The sequence below is a fragment of the Anarhichas minor genome, unplaced genomic scaffold (genome assembly GCF_050575085.1).
Source record: "Anarhichas minor isolate MPS153535 unplaced genomic scaffold, ASM5057508v1 ptg000136l, whole genome shotgun sequence".
NCBI lineage: Eukaryota > Metazoa > Chordata > Actinopteri > Perciformes > Anarhichadidae > Anarhichas > Anarhichas minor.
The window spans coordinates 3,486,761-3,505,850 of record NW_027466582.1 but is presented as its reverse complement, the minus strand read 5'-3'; the positions used below and the strand labels follow the sequence as shown (position 1 = coordinate 3,505,850).

At 42.5% G+C, this 19,090-nt stretch overlaps 1 protein-coding gene across 1 annotated transcript in view; it reads left to right on the top strand.

Annotated features, from left to right (window-relative positions):
• The window catches only part of LOC142942177 (MAM domain-containing glycosylphosphatidylinositol anchor protein 2), a 153,440-nt gene that overhangs the window by 107,935 nt on the left and 26,415 nt on the right, over positions 1 to 19,090 (top strand). The window contains exons 10-11 of the mRNA XM_076084400.1: positions 7,081 to 7,353; positions 16,481 to 16,629. Of these exons, the coding sequence (XP_075940515.1) occupies positions 7,081 to 7,353; positions 16,481 to 16,629 (422 nt within the window). The remainder of the gene's footprint in view (positions 1 to 7,080; positions 7,354 to 16,480; positions 16,630 to 19,090) is intronic.

The following is a 19,090-nucleotide window of genomic DNA, read 5'->3' as shown; positions in this document are numbered from 1 at the left end:
GCTACAGCCTCTTAATGATCCGGCAATCCGCAGGTCTCAGAGGGTTTAACTGCAGTTTCGAGAAGCAAAGGCGTAACTCCCACAAGGTCCACAACCTTTGAATGATCCCGTCACAGAGTGGAGGTCAATATCACGGGCGCTCTCCGGCAAGATGTTTCTCCTTTGACAACCAACCAGGGAAGGTTATCTCTGAACACACACTGCTGCTGCTTCCCCCCCATGTCTCAGTGACAGTGGACAGGGGTCACATACAGGGATGACTGTTTTCAGTGACACGGAGATGAAGAGGACAACCCTCAGAGTAGACGATCTGCTTCCTGTTCACACCGGCACGCGTGTGTCCAGTTGTACGTGAATGTTCATGTGATTTGCGTTTTTCAGGCGTCTTAGTATCGACAGAGATTATTTCGAAACGCTGCTAAAACGTTTAAGTGCACATAGATTGTCCCTGTTTTAAAACAAAAGCGTATTATTGTGGATGTAGCCTGAGACTCCGTGACCTCATGTGAAAGACGCTTACCATTAGATCTATTCTCAGGCATACGTTGCATCATCAGATTAAAACACACACACACACACACACACAAAGTGAAGCAAATCCATTCACTCCTAATAATTCTGCCTCTTCTTCGACACAATTTATTCTGAGAATGCAATTATTTCTCATCGTGTAATATTTTAATAAAGCACCTCTCTTGCTCGGCATCTGTTCGCCATCTTCAAAGCAAAAACGCACAGTGAAGAAAGTTATCAGGGCATTGGTATTGATAAATCAATCATTCTGCCAAGTGTTCTCTTCGGAGACAGCGCTGCTCCCTTATTAATAGTTGGCATCAATGCGCAAGTTTAAAAAGCACAAACAATTCGTACTGGAGGTGTTGGATTGCTTTGACACAATTTGAGTGTATCGGGGAAAAATGTGTCCACCGCATGTAAACATCAACAGTTGACTCTGTTGCGTCTGCCAAATACACAAACCTTTGCTCGTCTTTCTCAGCTCGAGAATGTACTTTATTAACACAATCCGGCCTGCTTTTGTTGTCTGCCTGTCGGTATGCCCTCCTCCCTTCTTTCTCTTGGACTGTCTCATGATGTGTAAGCACAAGCCAATCCCTCTGAGATGCTTTTCTCGCCTGCATTTCCAGGTCCCAGCGTGAGCCGCCCGCCTTTGGTGGTGAGCCATGCGCAAAGCCGCGTTCAGTAACTTGATCAAGGGACCGAGGTACAGTCCTCTGAAGCAAAGAGCATTAGAGGCGTGAAAGAACGACTCTGGCAAGTCAACAGCTTTGATATGTAAAAAAAACCTGCATCTGTTGGCTGGCAGAGGCGACACCAGGAGGAGAGGTAGAGGGAATGGAAGACGCCTGCCTTTAGAGTCGTCACTCTAATAGAATTGCAAACGCCAAATCCCAAGCTGTGACGCCCTAATGTTCTTAGTCAGACTGAGTTGGCATGGTCCAGGGGCTTGAGAGAGGGAGTGAAGAAAGAGAGAGAAATAGAGGGAGAAAGGAGGTGTAGAGTGGTCTCCTGTCCTTGATACCACTTTCTGTCAGACTCGGAGTTATCAAGATACTTCAGCCCAGACGAACAGGTTTCTTTTATCCAGGCTTCCCTTCTGTTCCTCCTCACATCGTCCATGACACCTGCCTGATGCAAACCGCACGATTGTCCCCCTGAGCGAGCGACTCGCTATCTGACATACATCAAAAAGACACACCGGGATAAAGAGCTACTGTCTGGGCAAAAGTAATGAGCGGAATTCCACGATTATTGTTTTTAATTAATTTTCCTTTCTGCATCAAGAAGGCCTGCAATGCTGGCCCCTGAGGGCCACTCTAAAGTGAATCACATTAGAGTGATTCACATTAGCCCAACGCCGGCAAATTAATCGTTCGCATTACAGCGGGGCTCACACACCGCATTTGGGGATGAAATTTTAATAACCTTTTTTTATGGAACAATATTGAATTGATCAGCCGCATCAAATCCACACCAGAAAAGGTCAGCGCGTATGTAGGTTGCAAACAGGAGCCTGCACACGGCTTCGACAGAATAATTCATAACTTGGTCAATGACTGAGCTAAACCTATTAGCGGCACACCAGGCGTCTCCTCCCACTGAAGAGTCTACATTGATTATCATTAATTGTATATTTAAGTTCATAAATTATCCCTAAGTTTTAATAACGATATGGTAATGCAGATGGTGCTTAAGTTCATTGTTTGATTGCAGCGACTGTAGCGTGAGGGAAGGAGGGCCTACATTATTCAACACAGGGATTCATTATAAATCAGTTGAATCAGGGTTATCATTTCATATTCTGTATATATCAGTTTGACTTCCTAATGAATGTTATTTCCTCTCTCAAGACTTGATATTGAAGCATGTAGTTCTACAAAGGTTATTCTCCCACAAGAAGGCTTTCATACGAAAAACATGTTTCTAAATGGAGCGCAGGTTTGTCACATGTTAATCCAGCATTTGACAGTAATAATTTGGATGTATCAAGGAGCACCGATATAGTAAAGTAACTAAGTACATTAACTCAAATTTTCTTTAATTGTCTTAATTAATGTTTTCACGATACTGGAATTTCCAACTTTGAAACAATGCCTTGAAAAATATCAACATTCTTAGAGAACATAATACCACGAGGGCATAAAATCTTAAATCCTTATTAAAAGAAAAATACAACACCCGCAGGTTGTGTTGGTGCACTTTGAGAAGCTAGAACGATGAAGAACTTTGTGTTCTTGTACATAATGTAATCATAGACACACGGTTGTATAGATATGAACGGTGATGACACGACAAAAAAAGGCACACCAATATACAAGAACATCTGATCAAACTCAGTTAAATCATAGACAATGTATGAAAAAATGCTCAGTACTAAGTATTTAATTTTTATTTACACTGGAGCATACAAAAATAGGCTTTTCTAAGTGGTTATTTCTAGACTACGTATGGAAGACATGCTGTGACATACACCGTTAGAGATATGAAATGAGAAATCGCCCAGCTCTACTTCAAGTACATTTTGCAGATGATAGATCTGTAGATGTATTTGATTTGTAATGCAGGACTTTTACATGGACTATTTTGATATCGTTGTATTGGTGCTTTTATATAAATCAAAGGTGTGACTATGAGCCATGAGGGAAAACGTTGTGTTGCTCTCAGGAGAAAAGGGATGAAAGACAAACCAAAGAAGATGTAACCATATAGAAGGAACGCAGTGCCACAAACAGACTGCATGTGCACATTCAGACTCTACAGTACAGTCCACTCTCGCGGGTTTGCCCACAGGAGTTGCGTGTCCTTCTCTTGATGCACTCACCCGAAGCACATGGAAGACAGATCGAACCAATTCTGACTGAAGGTGAAGTTCATTGAAAAGCAGTCAAGCGGCAATTCAGAAATGCAGGTGCACACAAATTCACCTCAGCCTTGCACACATGCTCGAAAACACACATGTCTACATCCCCCACGTATATCTGTGTCTTTGTTCTGTCCGCCTGCCTGTTGATACATGGACCGTGAGGAAAAGGCCTCCGTGCTCCTGAATGTTGTTTTTCCTCAACATTACTGTCAAAGTATCCACCGGTGACTGATGATGGATTACATCTCAGCCAGTGCACAGGGTTTTCCCTGTGACTAACAGCAACTCCGAGCCCTCGCTGCCCTCGCTGCTACACTTAGCATGGCGAGCGCTGCTCAGGGAATATCACGCACGACCTTTTCGCTCCCGTCTCCTCATGTTCGCTGGGCAGCTGTTTCACAGGAGAAACACAGGGGGAGATGAGGCGTGTGCCCTTGTTTTAAAGGATGTTTTGGTTATATAACTGATTTTTTTTTTTTCTTCATTTGCTGCAGACCCAAACCTTGTCTTCATTTGTCTTTCTGTGTCAATGGAAATGCACTTACTGCAATTTGTTGTAGTGCTACTCAGGGAGGCTGTGGAGCTGGGCTGTGATTCAACGCCGCACACAGACCTACAATTTTAATGTGATAAGTAGAGATTCAGACCCCTCTTTTGGAGTCAGAAATAAGCCATAGGGTTTGGGTAAAAGCCCAGGCAAGGCTGATTTGAAGAAGGAACTGATTGCCGCTTCATTCAGCGGAGATGAAAGCCACTTTACTCTCCACCTTGTGAACAGCGTCAGGTGAGGGAGGCCAACTGTGTTTGCAAACTTTCTTTGTCCATTTCCTTTTCAGTCCAAACCTTTTGGAATATTTGTGTTTACTATTTCTGTCATCCCGTGTGTTATGATTTATTATTTATCACATTCCAGAGAGTCATTATCCGATCTAATGATTGGTCATTAATCACAGTCGCTGCTGTGTGAATTCCAAATTTGTGTGTGTGATAAAAAGCATCGAGGGCGAGAAAGTAAAATCCCACTTTGGATTGTAGATGTGTTTGTGTGTTATTTTGCATAAAGTATAATGTTTTACAGCCCACATTTCCCAGTGCATCTCTCTGGCCGGGAGGACCTACCCTGCTCTACGGCCTGGGCTGAGTTCACTCAGTGATGCGCAACAGAACAAAAAACTAAATAAAAGTTACCGCTCGAAAGCTACTCGAAAACAGCAAAAAGAAGTTCTGGAAAAACAGACGATTGAGCATATGAGTAGTGTTGCCCCAGTGAAGCAATTTCCCCACATGTTAATAAACTCGTGATAACATCGATGTTGCGATTACGTCGGCCATCTTGCAAAAAAAAGATATTTGTGAATATCTGTAGAGCGCATACTTTAATCTTTAACATCGGATGGCTGTGTGTCTGGCCTCTCCGGTCGAGCTTTCGCTGTGGGCACGTATTTTTAGCGGCGCAGAGAGAAGCTTCAGTAGCAGCTATGCCCGATGGAATCCAGGGGGGCGGGCCCTACTCTGCCTCTGATTGGCTGACCCTGATATTTTTACCTGAAACAATCTCACTCCTCATGCCTAAACCTAACCAATCCAACCGACAAATGCAATAAGTACGAGCCAATAGCGGCCAAGTGTTGACATTTGGACAGCCACAACTTCAATGGCCACAATATATATATACAGTATTTATTATATATATATATATTTTTTTTTTAATAGAAAAGTGAGTACAAAACATGTGTGTGTGTGTGTGTGTGTGTGTGTGTGTGTGTGTGTGTGTGTGTGTGTGTGTGTGTGTGTGTGTGTGTGTGTTCTGTCTATCTTATGTGTGATCTGGTTAGTGGGTGAACATAAACAAAAATAAATATCAATAAAGGAGGGCGAGAGAGTACGAGGGAAGAGGAGAAAAAAGAAACAAAAAAGTGCATATATACAAAAGAAAGAGAGAAACAAAAAGAAAAAGAAAAAAGATCGAAATTGTATCGTAAGAACAGAATAATAACAACAACAATTCAAGTAGAAGTAATAATAAATTAGTAGAAGTAATTGTAAATTGGCCACAATATTCTGACACATAAAAATGTCAGGTATGGCTAGAAGGCAGAGAAGGGCAGGTCATGCCTTCACTCTAGCATGATTTGTAATTAAGTGTATGGAGCAAACAATTTATTTTGATAACTTTTGCATTTGTCAACCGACAACCGACTGGGGGTAGTGGGCAAGTAAAGTACTTGTGCGTGCCTGTTCATCGTGTAACACCGGTAACACTAGCGGGTTGCCCACTTGTGACATTAAAGTATCTTGTACATTTTTTAAAAAATGCCTGATTAAAGTTGTAAATAATGCCATTAATAGTATTATCAAATGACACGATGTAAATCTTAATAAACTGTTCCTTTAATTGCATATCCTATCAAGGTCGCAAGGCTCAGTAATTAGATTATATTACCGTGTGTGAATAATGTAGGGAATTATGTTGCAGATTACAGTTTCAATCAGGTAATCAGTGATCTGTAACATATTACTTTTTTTAAAAGTACCATGCCCGGCCCTGGCCTCTCCTTTAATGAGTCGGGGAATATGCAAATGTCAGGCAATTAAGGGGCTTTGTGTCATTCTGTCTCTTCCCCTCAGCATTCACTGTTGTTTTTCAAACCCCGCCGTGACTTTTGTCAAGCATCTGTATGGGCATATCAAGAGCAAAGATGCTTAAGATGGGGAAATTATTCATAACCATTTCGGTGCTGGCACACACAAGCACTTTCTACTGTTTTGTCCTCACAAACACACGCGTTTTGTTGCCGTGCACATAATCTAACACACATTGAACGTGAGCCTAAATATAGAATCGTGCATATTGTACCTTGCAGAGGAAGGGTCCGGGTTGCTTCGAGGTCATATTCAGCCCCTTCACTTTTCTCTGTGTAGCCTGGCTAAATAATTCACCACCCGGTTGTCTGTGTGGGGGACGAGGTGAAGCCTGTCAGATACTCAAATAAGTTATTAATTTTCCATTTTGAGAGCTGGAGGGGCACTTCATCATCCTGTTACCAATTTTCCGTGAAGCGTGACTGATTTCATTCAGAACATTGTTCCAGTTTTCATGCAAAATTGATCTCCCTGCACCCATTGCAGCTCCCCCCACGATTGTTTTCACTTGATGTTGTTCATTTATTGCTGAGGCATTTTGACTTTGCAGTGGTGATTGTTTAGAGTTTCAATCTCACCTTTTTCCTCCTCTGGCTCACCGCTCCCATTCATGTCAAAATAGTCGACTGTCCTCTAAAGTATTTCTCTTCCTTCCTGTCAGTGCATGATTTGTTGGTTGTCGTTGAAAAAGCTTCTGTTTTCTCTCCAGTTATGTGCTTCTTAGGTCTTCGGCGAGCTTCGGGAACATTGCTCAGAGCCATTTTCCTTTTTCCACACTTCTGTAATATGTCCTTGTATTGTTTGTTTTTCTACATCTCATACCTAACTATTCCGACTGTCTTTTCTGTCTTCCAGATATTTTTTCTCTCTAAATATCTCTGGAAGTCAGAGACAACCTATCTGACCAGGAGGGCCCTCACCCGGATAGCTTCTGTTCTGTCTTTACCCTCTTTTTCGTATTTCTTCATATTTCCACTGTACTAACTTGCACTATCCTTTTCAGTCCCTGTGAAACGTTGGCTGAACTCATCTGAGTCCTTCTGTCTCCCACTCAGACCCTCCGACGGTGGAGCCGGTTTACATGGAGATGCGTCAGGGCCTTGGGAGGCCTGTGGTGATGACCTGCAGGGTGCTGCGAGCCCACCCTTCCCGTGTGCTGCGATTCGAGTGGCTCCTATCAAACCGGCTGCTCCACGCCGGAGCTTTTGACGCCCAAAGAGACGAGACGGAGTACACCATCCGCAGCCTGAATCGAGACGGCTGGGGGGAGTACACCTGCAATGTCATCAACGAGGCGGGAGCAGGCAAATGCACCTTCCAGGTTACAGGTAAAGAGTGCTTTTGTCATTTTTTTTTAACAATGAGCCCCTGAATCCAGACAAAGGTAGACAAAAGCAGCTGATTTTACCGGCTGATTTTACCCACAGGCGTTGTCTGGTCTAGGTGTTGTTCGTGTTTTTGACAGGCAAGAACCAAGCTGGCAACGTCCAAAAAACCAAGATGGCGACGGCCAAAATGCCTAACTTGAGGTTTCACCACGGCAGTCCCCAAACCAATGGGTGACGTCATGGCAACTTCATCCGCTTCTTATATATGTGACACTTTCTTGCATTACTTTTGTTTTTTTATTTTGGAAAACACTACACTCCAAACTCTTTAAATGCAAAGTATAGCTCTTACTACAGCACCACGTACACCGCTTGAACATGTGGCGAAATCCAAAGTTACCTAGTTAGTTTGTGCCTAGTCACAGTTGCTAAGCTGCAATAGCACAGATGCTGTTCAATGATTTAATGTTACATGATCAAACACAAACCAATATTACAGTAACTCCGTCAGTATGCCCTCCAGTTGATAGTTCAATTGTTCATCTTGAACTTTTTGGACAGCTGAAATTGGCTCCTCAAACATATAACAATCCTTGTCATGCTGTGTTTTAGTGGCACAGATGTCTCCGTGTGGGATAGACAATTAATTTAAGAGAAGAGTGAAAGAAAAGATGATAATAGATTGTCAGTTTGAACAAGACATGTCAATCATGTCGGCTCGCTCTCTTTCCCACGCAGTAAACCTGTTCTTTCAGATAATACACACTTACTTTCTGCTATTTTTCATTAGATTGCCTGTTGTTGTTATGACAGGACCAAATTAGTTTGGCCACGTTGAGTGACCGCAGGAACTCCGGCCAAGGTTTCAATCTCCCAGACCTCCCATTAGAGACCCGAGCTGCAGGGTCACAGGAGGAGTATTTGTCACTTTGATCCTCTGCCATTTAGGTTGCTCTCTTCTTAGGTACTGTCTGTTTCTCTCCATCTATTGCCATCTTCTAATCGTACCTTTCCTGCCGCATTTTTCTATCTCTTCTCTCGCAGTTTCTTTCTCTCTTTTTCCCCTCCCTTTCCTCCCCCACTGCATGTCATAAATCAGTCCTCCCTGGTAGAGAGGTGAGACAGAAGCAGATAGTCCCCTCCAGCCAGTTGTTTTTCTCAACAGGGCTGGGGTTTCGCCTGTTCTTGCTCTCATGTCCCCTCCCTCCCTCTTCTTACCTGCAATACCCTTCCTTCCCTTTCATCCTCCATCCCTCCTTCCCTTTCTCCCCCACCACCGCTCCATTCTTCCCGCCCAATGCTCCAGATTCTCACCATCTGGACTCAGTGGTTGCCAAAGGTATGGAGGCTCTTTTAGTAACCCCCTGAGTGCGGGAGCATGGTGCAGAAAATCCACTTTTGTTCCTCCCATCATCCATGAAATCTGGCGGGCCCCATTCCCTTAACTCAAGCTCTAATCCTTAAAGATTTGTTTTAAAATTTCATCCTGAAATTCAATAGCCACAAAATGTGATCAACACTCTTCTGTAGTGTGGCTGGAATAAATAATCTACTGGAGAGAACATCGACTCCTCTAAGACTTGTGAGCCCATCTCAAGATGAAGCTCATTAAATATTTGTTATGGCTCATGCAGTTAGGTAGTATCTTGGGTTGCTCACTTTACCGAGTGAAGAAAGGTACACCTGGATGTTCCCTCGCCGCTCTCTGCCTGACTTCCTATTGCGCTGTGTTGATGTGTAATATACACATCAGTGAGGAGCTTTGGCCTGAGGATACAGTGGCTCGATTTTACATCACCGATCCAGTCAACATACTACGCACTACGTACACATTGCCTCGCCGACGGAAACATGCAAACTCACCAGACGTGAGGCCATTCTTTGGCTTATGTAAACGTTGACGCCTCAAAAAGTGTATTGTGCCAGGGGAGAGTGTGTGCATGTGCATGGATGCCCATGTGCCAAGTCATTGGGACATCTGTGGAAACAGCGAGTCGGCTGTAATAGCGAAGTTGGCCATTAAATTGTGCCAGGGGAGAGACCCCTCAGAGGGATGTAATGTGTACCACTGAGCTTTGGCTCAGGCTCTCTGTCATGGGAACCCTGACTTTTTAGCAAATGCTGGAATCCTGCTCTCCTGAAGAGTTAGATTTGGAAGATAAAGAAAAGAAGTATTTCACCGTTGAGACTTCACGCTGCTTTTCTTTGACTCTGACTTCATTCCCGTCCGATGCAGCTGATGATTTATGCACTAGTCTGCATTTACTGTACATCCGGCCCTCCGGCTGCAAATGTGTACTGATGAAGCGGTAATGGGGTAAAACCCAAGTCACAAAATGCACAGACTTAAAAATGTAAAGTTATATTCTGTCAATTTATTACTGAGCTTCATAAAGTCGGGGGACTTGCAAGAAACAGATTTTTTAAAAAGGGGTTCTTTCAAAATGGAAGCGGCAGAGACTGAGATACTTTTAGCCCAAAGTATGAGCAACACTCTTAAAACCTTGGGTCCTACATCTCCCACAATGCAACTCAAAAGTATCCTTCACTAGACCCGCTCTATCTTCTAACACTTCTTTCAAACCTCCGGTATACACCGCAGGTTTTCAAGCCCAAGCTGTGATAACCCTGATAACATCATCATTTGGATAATCTAATTAAAAATGTATATTCATGAAAAGTTGTTGCTTCGGCGATAGAGCAAAACTCTGATGTCCGAGTGCAATCGAATGCAACAAGAGCACCCCTACACTCCACAGTTTGGTACAAGGAGTCGCGAGAGGACTTTGGTAACACACCAATCAACTGCCGCTAGCTGTCCGTGCCATGCAGTCGGCAACAACACCGGTAGCTTTCTGTGCAGTCTCTCCTGGTCGCACACAACAACTGCAGATGGATTTTTTTTTTCCTGCTGAATGTGTGTGTAGGGTTGCCAACTCCCACTAGTAGAAAATACAGAATGGGCCCAGTTGGACAGCAGTGGCCGGTTGTTTTGTTGAAGCGTGTTTTGTTTAGTAGGCCTAATAGTAACTCCTGTTTGATTGTGTGAGGGACGGATTAAACCTGAATAAACACAAATATTCACTGGTGTCTGCAGTTGCCAACATCTCTGAAACTACTCATTTGCAGACAAACATCCACATTTTAGATCAGTCATCAGTGCATCATACATAAGCACCCAGGCACAAAAATCACTTGCTCCAAGCCCCAAACAAAAGCCAAGTCAAGAATGAAGTTACAGTTCATTCAAAGCTTAGTACCTTAGACTGTCAAATGTATTGCATTCATTTAGATGTATTATAAAATAAATAAAGACCAATAAAAACACATGTAATTACTGAATATGTTCTGGCTACATTTAAAGCTAACGGAGTTAGGCCACTCCTTAAGGTCTCCATACCACCCTCTTCCCAGCCCTGAATATTTCTCTAGATCGACCACTGAAGCTGAGTAGGACCAACCATGACAAGTAAACTGAACTGCATGTGTAAAATCAGTGAAGTGTCCCTTTAAGGCGGTGCATTTCTCTAATCAGTTCAAAACCAAAATTTATAATGAAACAAATTCTGCATAGCGAGTCTACACTTCTCCCTCCTTTCATTGAACAGTCCCCCAAACAATGTGTCTTGCAGTTTTGCTGGAAAATCACAAAGGTTCCTAATTTTCCCCACATTTAAGTCCTCTTTTTGGCAGTCTGTCATGAATTACAAGAGAAGAACAAGTAAATTCTCAGGGACGATGTTCAGAGAGTCATTGTTTGGATATTGCGAGTTTGCTCATGAAATGAATTCAGATTGTGCTCTATGATGTGCTCATCTGGTCCCAGTTTCTCTTTTTATTGTAGCCATTGTTCCTAATGATGCAGAAATCACATTGTGGAACATGGTTCCCAAAGTTGGCTGCAATGAGTTATCTGCATATGTTTCATGTTTTAGAATTGAATTTATTGTACTGTGACTAACACACACACACACACATTCACTATCTTGTTTCTGTTCTACATTCGTCTATTTGATTATTTGATCCATCATCTGTTAAGAGTAATGATTTTGTCATCTTGATTTATTTGTCGGCTCTTTGAGGTGTGTTTTAAATAGGCCTCTTGGACTTTTTTGAGCTTCAATCTAGTAGTACAATCTGACCTTTTTTAGCGTGTGCGTGTGTGTGCGTGTGCGTGTGTGCGTGTGCGTGTGTGCGCGTGTGTGTGTGTGTGTGTGTGTGTGTATCATTTTTCATATCTTCAAGCAAAAGAAAAAAACTGAATTGATTTTACCTTCAAACCTGCATGTTTCTTCATCTCAGGGGTTTATAAACCTTATCAGTGTTGGTCTCCGATGAACAATTGCGAGTTCCAGACATGTTTTTTACTAACTCAGCTATCTGCCTTTATAGTCTGTGCCGCGTTCACCTGAGTCGAACTTCGCCCCGGCTGTAGATGGTGGACGATGTTGAATACTTTCCGCGGCTCACAGAGACACACGGACATTGATAGATCCTGTATGATGACCGTCTTTACGAGGACGGACGGAATCTGTTCGGCCGTCTTTCTCCCTTCTTCTTCCTATTTTTATTTTCTGACCTATTTTTTTTTCTTTTACATCGATACCACAAGGTTAGTCATTAGAGCAGCCTCCCATTGATATTCACCGAGAAGGATTGAAACAGAAGTCACAGTGGGTCACGACAAACAAGATGTAATCCCAGTGAATACGATCGACGAATAGAAATCTTTCTGGCTGTTTTTTTTTTTTTTTTTTGTTCAAGTGGATTAGGAGAGGAGGGAGGAAGTTGAGGAAGAATAAGCTGAATAGTCAGGGGGGAAGTGACTCATTTCAAGTTCAATGCCATTTCCCTTAAAAAAAAAATAATAGCCACAGAGAGATTTCACTTTCTATCCCAGAAGGACACAACCAGGCAATTACCACCAAGTCTTTTAATGTCTCTAATGTCTTTTCCCTATAGTCAGTTAGCTATTCATGCAGTGGTGTTGGGTTGGTCTCGGCCAGCTGTTCATCCATATGTAAGCGTCATTTCTGCCACAAAAGCCTACATCACACATCAGCCCTGCACCATATAGCACCGCTTAGCATATGGTGTTGTTTTCATGTAGAGGAAGGTATGTTCATATACCCTTAAAAAATGAAAAGGAAGTCTGCAAACAAGGTCAACGTCTTGCCTGAAGGCTTTTTACTGAGCTGCTATGAATCATTGCATTGGTCTGCTGCTATGAACAGGATTTAAAAAATAAATCAATTAAGCCGTCCGTACTTCGTGTTTGATGTCTCCCACCCAGGGTTATCGGTTTCAAGTGGTGTAAGAGGGTTAGGTAATGTGCTTCGCCACTAGTAATGTGTTATGATTGAGGGCCTTCATTACATTAGATTGTATGTTTTGAGTAAAAGGCCACAATTGGTTTAAGTTTGTGACAATGTCTCTGCTATTCTTGTAACTGTGCTCCCAGAACATTACTTCTAAAAGGTTTCTCCTCAAAAGCCAATTGATGTTGTAGATTAGTACAAGACCCTTTGGCTAAATGAATAAAGGGAATGAATGCAATCCTTTCAGTCATGTGTTCCTGAAGCAGAGTCTGCCTGGGAATCTTTAAAGAGATATGATGAAAACATACAATGATATGAGTCAGTTTAATTAACCTTTTGTGCCTTTGCTCCACTGCGAAGAGCAGCCTTTCACTATCAGCCTTATTATACAGAATAAACTGCATGAAGAAAGCTGACGGTACTTGCCTGGCTGGCTTATGTAACATATACTGTACAGTGTGCTGTAAACACAGCTGGCTCTATACAGTGAAACGCTGCCAAGTGGAGAGCGCTCAGTAATTATCCTTGCTTTTTGTTGTTGGAAAATATGTTTTTCTAGCATTTCAGTGAGCCATATAGAGATAGTTTGTTTTATAGCATCTATAGCTACAAAACAGAAAGCTTCAACTTGCAGTAGACGTCTCAACCTTGTGAGATGCATTTCTTCAACATAAAAACATTAAAAAATATACATTACAGCAGTAATTTCTCTCTAAATGATTTCATCTGGCTGATAAATGAGTGTTCCTTTCCCTCGGATTATGATATGGTATTTTTAACAGCTTTATCCATGTAAAGGCAAAGTGATCACCAGTGTGCTGCCCAAAGAATCATTAAACTGATTTATTTTCTAAAATGCAGAACAAAATACCCTCGGAGTTGATTTTTTTTGACTTATTGTTATGAGAATTGATCAAACCAGTCAGAGCCTGACCGAAACTCTTACCAAGGCACCTCGCTGCTTTTGATTTGTTTAAATGCGAATAATTAAATATGAAGTGCAAGCGTTTACTACTTAACTTGGATAAAAGGCACTCAAAGGAATTATGAAACATGCCCGTGTGTTGTGGATTATGTTTTCTCCTACTTAACTATTCAGCATGTTTGCCCCATATTGTTTTCCTCGTCGTGGAATTCATCTCAAGAAGATGCATACTCTCGTCATTTTGCATCAGTTACTGCTAATGTTGCATGATTATACAGCTGAGTGAACACTTCAACCAGCACGGATTCTTCTCTTCTAACGCCAGATGAATTCTGCTTTAACATTTAAGGCTGGCGTTATTCTGTATTTGTCCTACTGTCCATACAGCCCGTGTGTTTGTCCGCCTCTCAATACTGTGACTTTGCTGCCCTGTTGTGGCTCTCAGCCACAAGCTCATTCATTCCTGCTGAAGACATTTCCTCAAACTTCTGGGCACTGCATTTGTTTTTTGCAAATGTTACTCAAACAGCACTATTTAGGATTTGTTGGGAAAATATATTCAGCTGTTGATTAATACACTTCTGGTGTGTTAGTGAGTATTTATGACAGCAGGGTGGAAACAAACAATGCTCATGTTCATTGTAATGCAGTGTCTCATTGATGTGTTTTTGAGCAACAATGGAGGTCTATGGCACAGGGGAATACGCTGACAGGCTTTAGCTATACAGATAGTTGGGTCAATTAATTGTTGGTTTTGGTCTTTTCATGGGATTTAGTTTGTTTAAGAAAAACAGAGAATATCACCAGTCTGGTCGCATCAGAAAGAGGCTCAGAGACCTCTCTGAGTTTGCGAGCTTAATAACTATCTTGCTGACTCAGCTAACTCAGTCACTAACAGCACAAAAAGTCCACTCATTTTATTCAAAGGGCACATTTGCACCATTGATGCCTGTTCCATAACAGCTTGCAAACCTCGCCTTTGCTATGGAAATGCCGACGCTGCAGCGCAACTGCCACGATAAAATGTGCTTCCTCCATTTTGTCCGGCTCTGCTCTTAAATTTCAGCACCGTCAAGACGCTTTGCTATTCGTCAACAAAGGCACAAATTTCAGAATTCACCAAAGTTGAACTCTACAAGAAGCATTTGTAGGGATTTACTTTGTTCTTACAAGCAAATCCACTAATTGCGGTGACGGCCTCTTATCATTCATATAATGTGTCCAGAAAACGTCCGTTATTTGCAATATTAAGATCCAGATCAAGAGCCACCAGCGTCGGTGTTACCGTGCAGGGAACTGCAACCAGACAGATAATCCTTTGAACTCAGAACCTTCACAAACTCCCGAGTCACAGTTTATTTCCTCCCCTGAGTGTCATAAGTCAAATTAAAATCAAAGAAAACTAAATGGCTCAAGGATCTGTTCACACAAAGGAGTCTACAGGAAGATCCTCAGGAGACTACTAACATGTTTAGGGAAATAATGCTATTATAATTCATCAATGACATAAACTAACTTGACAGGTTTATGCAATTGCCTGACATACATCAACTACTTGCTGCATCTCCACTCGGGTACATCAAATCCCAGTCCTCCTTTTGTTTGAGCTAACAATGGCTGCTCCACCGTCTTATCCGTGGCTATTAAAAATCATCTGCCTTGGGTATTGTCATCCTTCAATAAACAAGCCCAAATAGCAGAGGGGCATACACAACAACCTGACATTGAGGTGAATTACTATTCTTCGCCTGGAAGGTCATCCTGTAAGCTTGTTTCTAGATCTTGATTAAAGTACAATGTTCTGCCAGCTCCCATACTTCAGCTGTCAGAAAATCAGCTTGCAGGCTGTGACTGGAAAGCCAAAAATCTTGAAAGATGTATTCAGTCCGTGCCACCGCGGCTGTCGCAAAATAAATCCTCCCAGATTCCAACCAAGCAAAGCGTGCTATTGAAAGAGAAGCATCTCGAGGATCTCCGTGGTAGTCTGCTTCCAACTGGATGAAATGATTTTCACTGAGGAGGTCATTTGAGTGTAATGTTGAATGGGACGGACACTTTGCTACATTGAGGAGACGTACTACAATCTGGTACACGCTTTGATTCAACGCCGCGAACGACCTCGACAGTATGTCACGTGACATGAGATGAAACTTTAATGATCCTTTGGGGAAAATTGGGTCACAGCAGCAACGAGGAATATCCTATACTGTAGAGTGAATAGAAATAGAACAAACAGAACATGATGAAAGATACTGTACATCTTTGTCATGCTAATTCAGACGTTCTTTTTTGGCTTTAAAGAAGTGTCACTGGGTTAACAAATGAAACACTTACGAGTTTACATTTTTACATGAAAATAGGCATAAAAGAAAGCCTGCAGTGTGCAAAAGAAACCACTGCGGCAGGGCAGGGTATGCCTGTTCAGTAACGGTACAAATACAGGCAAAGAATTGAGATCTCATAATAATAATCATAATAATAATGGCAATAATAACTTGACAACGTTCAAGGATTACAGTTAGAATTCTCATCAATTTCACTAAATAATAATACATGCTGTGATATCGTCCCGCTTTCGAAGGCCTTTTAATGCTTTCTCACATGGTGTCTGCACGTACATGTAGACACACAACTGTAGAGATATCTCAGCCTCTGCTGCTTTTTTTATATACATATTTCTGGAACAAGTACCTTTATGGAAAGGCAATACTACTACTACTACTACTACTACTACTTGTACTCTATTTTCAATAGCCCTTTAATTCAGTTCTGGGATGTTTATAGGTAGACGTGAATTGCAGGGGCCCTTAAATTCCACTATATGATTTTTAGACATTTTGTTTCTCATCCTAAGTGAGCTTATGAATCTGCTTTTTCTCTCCAGGCAAGGCCTACCCTCCAGAGTTCTACTACGATACCTACAGCCCTCTGTGGCAGAACAGGCCCAGAGTCTACGGCTTCAAGCTCCAGTGGACCCAGATGAACCCCAACGCTGTGGACCGCATCGTCGCCTACAGACTCGGCATCAGACAGGTAGGAACGCCGAGCACTCACCCTCCTGCCTGCCTGTTTCTTCTCTTTTTCTCAGTGTAACCTATGCGTGCATCATTCAAATGCTGTTTGCACTGAAAGGTGTTATTCAGTCCCACAGAAATCGGTTCTCGGGGAGCTTTTGTTACAGCCAGAACATGAGTTTTTAAAGCCAGAAATGTTGGCTCCTGGTACAATAATCGCTGAGTCATTGGTATTGGTCAGCCTCTTTTTGACCCTTCTCATATGAATTCGAGTCGTTTTGTGCCACCTAAAAACCTCTCTTATAGTTTAAGATGGAAGTGTTTGCACAGCTTGCTTGTTGTCTTTCGCTCGACAGCTCCAAATCTTACGCCTCGATTCATTGACTGTCTTATTCTGCAGTTTTTGAGGACGTGAATGAGCCTCTGCGGGCCGGGCAGGACGACTAAGAATCTGTCAGTGGCGGTCGTTTGAACGAGTTCTGTGGTTCCCACGAATTGCTTCTGTTTTTGCTCTCCATCAGAGGCTCAGTCAGACGAGTGGAAGGGAACCCCGCAGAGAGAGAGAGCAGGCATAACTCCTGTTTTCCCTGCTTCTCAAGTAAACTCCACAGATGACAGGCTGGTAGGCATTGATGGATGACATGGTTACGTTTTCTCTCTCGTTGGCAATCAATGTGTACCTTCCTCTCTCTCCTCATGGCAGAGTGGCGCGCACTTTGTCTTTATAGATTCTTTTTTTTATCATTTACACCAGCAGGTGTGGCACCCACTTCAGTTTACATAGAGTTTGAAATAGTGAACTAGCTCCATAAACACTACAGATGTTTGGGTTAACATGGCATCGCAGAGCTGAGCCGCCATGCAGGAGCCTGTTTGAAAAAAAAGAAGGTGCATCAGAGAAAAGTAGTACATGCTGCAATGCAAAATCCATCTCAGTTCTGCTCAGAATTAGCGAGCATACCCTGACAGTTGTGTTTGCAATGAATAATATAATTTCATGTTTGTTTCACACTACACCCTCAAGGGGTTGAAGCTTGAAAACACATTCTAAACCAGTTATGTTTGCGTAGCGCAATGATTTTTCTGTCAACTATCGTAGTCGGTCTGTTTGGTAATAAATGATCTTCCGCGGAGCCCATGTTAGCGCTTGGCAGGCGTTTCTCTGAAAATTTGCCAGGAATATACATTTGCTTTTCCTATTTTCAACTGCAGTTTTCTTTTTGAACAGATTATAATGTCTGCTTCTTGAACATTTGGACTTCTCTGCATTTGTTTATTAAAAAAGAGAACATCACTACCACAATCTGTGTTAGCAGACAATCATTGTTTGGGCAAATTCATTTTTGTTCCACCTTCTTGCCTTGATATCTCAAGAGGGTACATTTTGTGACCATTATTTCCTTCCTCCGAGGCATAACAACCAATCTTCTGTTGTTTTAAATGAAAGGGATTATTTGCCTTCAGGAAAATTCACTGACTTTGTCCTGGGCTTTGCTACACAGTATACCCTCTGTGATTGATTGAGTCTCAGCTTAGAGTATTGATTTAGACTGATAATAGGATTTTTGTTATGCCTTTTGGTAATGAAGATTTGTAGCAAACAAAATGTCAACGCAGTGAGCAAGAGGAAATGAGTAGGAGGAGATGCTCCCTGTGTAAATGCATAAATACAGAGATACCCCCAGACTGAATGTGAAAGAGTGGTGCAGTAAGGAAAGCTTCGGCACGTGGACTACACCACTTCGATCTATTTATAGATCCAGCAGCAGCTCCCCTGCCGTTCCCTGAGAATTGTTATCATTTTCTCGTTTGAATTAATGCTTAGAGCCGGTAGACCTTATGTCTCTGAAAGGGATTGCTTTGTGTTATCGTCCAGCGCTCCCGTGAGAGAGAGTCTGGCTGAAGGGGAAATGGGAAAGAAGGTCTCGCTAAAAGGCATTGAAAGGGTGAGAATCACAAAACACAAATCACCGCACCTGTCAAGGATGCAATGGTGAAGGTTTGACATCTGGCCTTGTTTTGACGCTACAGTCGGCTACTTCAAAGCCTTCTCGGCTGTCCAGACGCTTGATTGCCCGTCTCCAACCCCGTCTTCGACCCGTCTTGCCATCTTGGAACTGCTTCTTCTGTCTCTTCCTCCCCCTCTTCCTCCTCCTCCTCCACCTCTTTCGTCTTTTTCAATTGATCTGTCAAGTCAGGGTGTGCAGGCGGATCAATACGAGCCATATATTTGACATGCAGGCAATCTACAGTAGATCAGCCTTCTTCAAACAATACACCGCCACTGTGATTATTCCTGTCTTACTTTCGGCTCCTGTAATCAATCCTGCTGTGATTTTGAAGTTGCAGCCGTCAAATTATTTTGAATCAATGTGGCACTCTGCCTCTGTGGGGAAACTTTGGAGAATGAAAGGTAATGGGATGTAAACAGAAAACTTAATTGAGCGCAGACGCGGGGATTCAGTGATCCTTAATGGGAA